At 41.0% G+C, this 7116-nt stretch overlaps 1 protein-coding gene across 2 annotated transcripts in view; it reads right to left on the bottom strand.

Moving 5' to 3' along the window:
* Window positions 1-1095: 1095 nt before the first annotated feature.
* glceb (glucuronic acid epimerase b) overlaps window positions 1096-7116 on the bottom strand; it is a 49947-nt gene continuing 43926 nt past the window's right edge. For both annotated transcript variants that reach the window (XM_047581206.1, XM_047581207.1), the window contains 2 exons: window positions 6004-6296; window positions 1096-5284 (listed from right to left, as the gene is read on the bottom strand). In XM_047581206.1, the coding sequence (XP_047437162.1) occupies window positions 4553-5284; window positions 6004-6296 (1025 nt within the window). In that variant the 3' untranslated portion in view covers window positions 1096-4552. The remainder of the gene's footprint in view (window positions 5285-6003; window positions 6297-7116) is intronic.

Genomic DNA, 7116 nt, shown 5'->3' with positions numbered 1-7116 from the left:
AGAATAGCATAATTACGTTAAATTATTAATCAGGATTGTTTTTCTTCTCTGCAGTTTCACGGAGTTCAGGAGGAATAGATTTCTACAGCTCAACAATGGACACAAACCAGCCCTCGACAATATCTGCACAGCTTCACCCACCATCGTAGCTGTGAAGGAAATTACTTTAACCGGATTAAAACAAACAAACAAAAAAATACTAAATACTCTGCTATACTATTTAACAGTCAGTAAAAACAGAAAACACAGAAAAGAGACAAGACTAGAAATGACAAAAGACAAAAAATTAAAGCTGAAGAAATAAATGTACATTTAACCTGAATTAAGACATTGTGTTGAAACTGTTCAGAGGTAAAGATCAGAGAGGGTTTCAAAAGTCAGTCAAGGAGCTTAAAGTTGCCTAGAATGTAGGTCTTCAACAGGACAAGGTCGCAAAATCTTTGGTTGATTAGACTTAATTTTCCCCCGAAAATCTTATTTTTCATTTAATATCCATTAACATGAACCCAACATATTTTAGTAAATGGATAAATGGGGGTAGAAGATGTAATCTATCAGTCAGCGATACAGAGCTGTCTCAGCAGCGCACTGTTTCACACAGAGCTCCACACTAGCCAAGACCTGTCAATCTAAGGCTCAGGTACACAATAGGCCCCGCCCCCATCGCTGCTGAGCCAATCACGAAGCCACATAATACACAATGACTCCCGCAATGACCTAGAGCCAATTGTTTACGGCAGCTGCATGGTCACCGAACTGTTGCACAAGTTTGAACTAAAAAAATAAAATTATATATATATTTGAACCTGTGTATTATTTGAAAAGTTTAATATTGAATGCAAAATGATAATAATAATGTATATTTTTAAACAGCACTAGGCCGAGTTTAATATAGAAGTAGTTTATATGGATAGTCGGTACGGGGTCCTTACTGAATCTCTCCAACAGTGTGAGGGTCCTGGGCCTGAAAAACGTTGAAGACCTCTGATGTAAAGTTGTGTTAAAATCTAAAACTGGACCATATCTATCTATCTATCTATCTATGGAGAGTCATACATCAGCTGAGAAGAATAAAAGATGTGATCAGACCAGAAGTTTAAGAAAAATGCTTTTATTTTTTCTTACACCTTTAAAAAGCAAAATCTTAAAGCACAAAGATTTACTCTGTATATAAACACCTCTCTTCCTCAGACTAAAAAAATGGTAGCATTTGCACATTGTGCTTTGATTGCAAAGTCTGTACAACCGCTCTGGGTCTCTTCGTAGTGTCACGACCCCAGTAAACATTTTATTGCATAAATCACATTTGACCTCGTGGAGGTGGGGTCATCTGTTGAAGTTTTTTTTTTTCCTTTCTTGTTTTTTTTTTTTTTTTTCCAAACAGTGGAAAGACAAGGAAACACCACTGAAATGAGGGAAAAGAAGCTCTCATATCATTATTACACAGTAAACAACAATAGCAGCTTTCTTGATGAAGGCGTTGCACATTGTCCTGAAACAGAAAAACAAAAGGAATCCTAAAAGAAATGGAAACAAAATTGTGTGACAGTCAACGGCAGTTGTGCTTGAGTCTATTTAAAACGTATTTTAATCCTCTGCAGATGAACACACTTACCAGCACAAAAGAATCGCAGCTATTGGCTCATTTCCCATTAAACAGTAGCTGACTAAACGCTAATCTCTAGTTGCACAGACCCCCTTTACAATAAGCAAGTTTTACACTCTAATCAACCTACATTTGAGAAAGAAAAAAAAAATAGTCAAACAACTAGCATTTCTCAAAAAGGCAGTGTCTCTCCGCATCATCTCAGAGCAGACTTAACATCATTAAATGCTGAATGGAAGTCGGCTTGCACAAAAAAATATACAAATTCAAATATGCTTGAATCAATGACTTTGGTATAAACAACATGGAGCTCGTTATTCACATGCAAAAACTTCCGCTTCCTGAATGTTCCCTTTTAAACTACTACATAGTTCTACTTGTCACGTCAAAAAAAAAAAAAAAACAAAAAAACAAAAAAAAAACGGCAAAGAATAAATTTTGCAAACGTTCATGGGAAGAATATGTTTCTCTTTTGTGGGATCCTTATTAAACCGTTTACAGTTCACAAGATAAAACTAAAACTAGAAGAAAATCTAAAAGAAAGAAAGGAGAAAATAATTGTAATATTTCAACCACAAAATCTGAATATTTGTAAAGAAAAGGCTGTTGATAAAAAAAAAAGAGGCATATTATTAGATGAAAGTCACAGTTCTCCGTGTTATTCTGATGAATTATTCTGCCGCGTGTTGAGAATGAAGTGATGAAGTAATCTGGATTACAAGTGCAAGTTTTAGCTTTTCTTTACTGCATTGCACACGTAAATGGATATAACTATGTTGTTCCCTCATAATATTATGCACCGGATCCAATATTTGCGTAACAGACGAAGCTGTAAATCTCAGTTTCTCTATCCACCGTCACGCACTATTCGGTCACACTATGAGAACTTAAAAGCTTATCTTACATAATAAGTCTTACAAAAAAAATAAAATTTGGCCCAAATCTCCTGATTCTTATTCAACAATCTTTACGGTTGATTAATGAAAGACTTTCTCATGCTGAGTTTGTCTTTTAGTCTGAGTGTGCTGACTCATCTGTGACTCACAATGCTACCGCGCACAGGTTTTCTCCCGCCTATTAGCCGGGTGAATTGTTAGTGTTAGCTGGGCAGCGACGATGGGCCCGCCGGGAATCGACAGCCTCTTTATGTTCGTCGACAGTTCATCTCGAGCGTCAGAACTCCTGCCGTTGTTTGACACGGTAGCGAGACGCAACTGTGCCTCTGCCGCCCACGTCCAGCAACCCGAACGCACAACACAGACATATGCGCCGCCTACACCTGTATCCTTCAATTATCGTTTTAGAGTACGAGTTACGGCTAATGGTTCTGCTGCTCAAACCGGGGCAAACGGAGCAAATTACAGATTGACTGGTAGCGTTTTAAGTATCAGTCTTAAGTTCCTTCCACTGGTACGTGACCTCATAACTCAAACATCATTAAAATCTTTCAGAATTACTGGGATTCAGAAGAATGAAGCTTTAGTTGGATTTTTTAAAATTTTACTTTCCCTGATTTGACTGTTTAGGTACAGACACACCGAACCAGCATGGTTTCACCTGTGTCTTCCGATTCCAAAAAGTTCATTTGAACGCACCGCAAAGACTAAAAGCAACAGCCAGCGGAAACACACGCTGGAGGAAGTGACTCCTCCAGGAAACCAGAAGAACTAGGATTAGCCAAGAAGCTACGGAGAGCTACAAAGGAGGATCGTCAGGACAGGATCGTGCTCACAGTGTTCAGATTAGAATAAAGATGTAAAACTTTATGTGATGTGTTTTTTATATGAGTGGGCTCAACAGAAGAGGGTTCAATGTGTCATGACCATCAATCACATTTATTTTTCAGTGACATGTGATGCTATTAACTCAGTGTTAAACCGACTCTGTTGGATCTTTCTTATGCTAAACTTATATTTCTCTGACTGAGCTGAACTCAAAGCGTTTGTGACCATCGTGTACACGTCCCAGCGTAACAGCACCTTCATTAATGACGGCTAATTATTGTAAAGCATTAATTAGACTGATGGTTTTATGTCCAGAAACACAACAGGAACACTCTTGCTGCAGCATGTTAACCTCAACTATTTCCCAAAGCGGATTTCAAGAAGCTTAACAGAGAGAATTTATGATTAAATGCTATGGGGGAAATATTTAAAGGAGTAAACTCACTAATGACACAGCTACACTAGAATTATTTGTCATTATTTATGTGCGTTTTGGAGAACTGGGCCGATTTGGAAGCTTTTTGGAGCCAAATGAACAGATCTCACCTCACAGATTAAACACATCAAAATACTCCAGGACTTTAAAATCATGTGGTGGAGAGAGAGAAAAAAAAAGTATTTATATTGATAAGATAAATTCATTATTTTGGCAACATTCTCCTTCACATAATTTATCATATATTCTGTTATTTACATTTTCATTCTTTCAATAAACTTTGCAAATTTCAGATGAAATGGCAAAAAGAAAAAAAAACACAGTCGAAGAAAGAAATGTGGTGAATTAAAGAAAGTCTGAAATGTGATTCGAGGAGTTTCGTCTTTCTCTCGCATGGTGTATTGGTATTTTAAGCGCGCGCCGTTTCCCAACGCAAACACTCTGAAACTAGGTCTGTGCATAATTACAAACACTAGCTTCAAGGAAAACTAAAAAAAAAAAAGAGAAAAAAAAAAAGAAAACGGGAGACGAGAGCTACAGTCGATGTTGCAGAAAAGATAAAACCTGCAACGGAGCACGTGAGCGAGTTTGTGTATTGAAAGCTGCAGACAGCTGACTAAACTCATCCTTCAGACTGTGAACCTCAAACAGACACAACGTGATCGCCGCCTCTCATTCAATCGCCCAAACCGTCCTCACACACTCTCACACACACACACACACACACAGAATATATATTGATCCTCTTTTCATCTCAGCTGTATCATCTGCGGGTTATATTTCTGTCTAGTTGTGCTTGGCACGAATCCCTTTTAAGTAGTTTTTCCAGCGCTTCACTACATCCTTGAAGATGGCGGAGTTGTCTATGGACGCCAGCAACTGTAGCTGGTTAATGTGCGTGGTGTGATAGTCCCAGCGAGCCAAGTTGGGTGCGGTGCCCAACATGAAGTGACGCAGGTCGTAGATGCTCCCGGAGCCCGTGTCGAAGAGCGGCAGCATGGCCTTCAGCGACTCCATGCCGCGGCTGAACAGCTGCCCTGCCTCCCTGCCAAGCTTTTCCCCGGCTGTCTCGGTCACGTCGTAGAGTCCCAGCAGGGAGTAGATGAAGCCGTTGAGGACAAAAGAGCTGGGAGTGGTGGGGTACTCTTCATACCAGTCGTACTTGTTCATGAACACGGCTTTGACCCCGTGCTGCGCTGAAGGCACCTTGTAGGGTCCCACTGCCTTGAGGGCAGCGTTGAGGTACGCCTGGTCCTTCGTGAGGAGGTAGGCTCTCACCAGGGTGGACATGGCCTGGCCCTGGGCCATGGCCGAGTACCAGCCGGGCTCCAGGGGCCGGAAGCCCTCCCCCAGTTTACGGGTGACCATGATGGGCCACCCGCCCCGTTCGTCCTGGTTGCGCAGCAGCCACTCGCTGGCGGCGAAGAAGGCGGCCATGTGGGCGGTGGTGGAGATGGTGACGTTGTCGACAAAGCCGCGCCCGTGGAGGACCAACCGCACCACCCGTCTGGGCATGATCTGAGAAGAAAACCAGACACAAAGGACGACACATAATTCATGACTAGAGTTAGGACTCATTTTTTTGTTGCAATTCAATATTTATTGTATATATGTGTCAATACTTGTATATTGTTTATTCTATTCTATTTGTTATTTCATTAGTTTTATCTTATTATTTATCTTTCACAGTTTCTTTATTCTTGTTATTTTTCTGGCCCTATGTATACTGTTGCAAACTGCAGTTTCCTCACTGTGGGACAAATAAGGGTTTTCTAATTCTAATTAATTTAGTAATAAGATTCATCTCCATGTAGTGTTCAACTTATTTAGTAGTTTATTTTAAACTGTTTTTAAGGATGAAGTTGAAGTGAGCAAATTTATGTAAAATAGATAATGATGCAATAATATTAATACAATCAAACATTAGTTCATACATAAATTAAGCGACAAAGTCCAGTTTAACGCTGTAAAAAAATTTTTCCACATCAATTAATCCACCAATTTTTATTTCCACTTCCTGTTTATAAGATGCCAGCAAATAGTGAAAGATCTGTTGTGATTTTTAACATGAAAATTTTGAGTCTGAACAAATAAGAGGCAAAAAAGCAGCAAATAATTTAATTTCAGCAGCTGAAACAAGGACAGTCTTTGTCATTTTTGCTGGAAGTTTATTTTCCGCGAATATTAAAACACTGGTGCTTAGCTGAAGGTACATTAACGGTCTGATCCGAACTGACCTTTGTGGCCTTGACAGCCTTGGTGTTGGACAGCCCGACGCCCTTCCTGAGGTCGGTGATCAAGTCTCGGGTCAGGGTGCTCCAGGTGGTCCGCGGCCCGACCCCGTAGGTGATCTCGCGGTCTTTGAAGGCGATGAGCTGCGCGCTGGTCACGTAGTGGATGGTGAAGGGCGGGCCTTTCTCTGTGGTTTCGAGGATCACGGACACGCTGCCGTTGGAGACGAACTTGACGTCCAGGCTCAGGATAAAGTCTTTGGAGTTGCTCAGCTGGAGGGACACGCCTTCTGAGGACTCTGTGGTGGGAGGGTGAGCGGGGTTGGTGCGGCAGAAAAAACGGAGAGCGATGTAAAGGAAATGTCTTAGGGATTTTGCCAAGCGCGTGGGACCAGTTGAAAGCACGTTAAAAAAAAACAACAAAAAAAAACAAACATTTGACTTGATTTTAAGGACTTCTAAAAACAATCTGATGACAGTGGACTATTTTTAAGCAGCCAGCCTCTTGCTCCTTCGCTACTTTAGTCCATCTCTGGTCAAAACCCTGGTATTTTTAGCACCTGGAATCTAATACTGTTATCATCTCTGTGGAGTGCCGTGCTGTGTTTGTGTGTGTGAGAGTGGGTGGCCATGCACACTCGCAGGCAAGCTTCTCGTGGGATGTACAGTACAGATGTGTCACTGCACACTGAGCTTAATTAGGAGGACAGAAGGGAGGGAAGAAACTGAGGAGAACAGAGCATCAGCAGCAGAATGGAACGAATGCACTGCAGCAACTTTTTTTTTATTATTATTATTTGCAACTCCACACTTCTCTCCTATAAAGCTCATAGATGGAAACTCCGATGATATTCCACACAGCTGCCGCTCCTCTTACGCGGCATCAACTCTGTTTAGTTAAAGCACTTCGGCTGCAGTGCCGACTTCGTTTCAATCCCCTGAAGCACCAGTAGCTTCTACAGCGATCTCTCCTTTGGCCTTGTTATTTGGTCTGCAAAGTGGAGGGGAAAAAAAAAAAAAGGACTTTTTCTAATCAAGGCTTCCCAAAGGATAAAGAGAAGAAAGAGTGTGTAAGAGTCAGGGAAAAAAGGAGGGTAATGGAATGATGGGTTGCACAAG

This window comes from Mugil cephalus, chromosome 3, assembly GCF_022458985.1.
Source record: "Mugil cephalus isolate CIBA_MC_2020 chromosome 3, CIBA_Mcephalus_1.1, whole genome shotgun sequence".
Taxonomy (NCBI): Eukaryota; Metazoa; Chordata; class Actinopteri; order Mugiliformes; family Mugilidae; genus Mugil; species Mugil cephalus.
The sequence above is the reverse complement of the archived record's forward strand: the minus strand, read 5'-3'. Positions and strand labels throughout refer to the sequence as shown.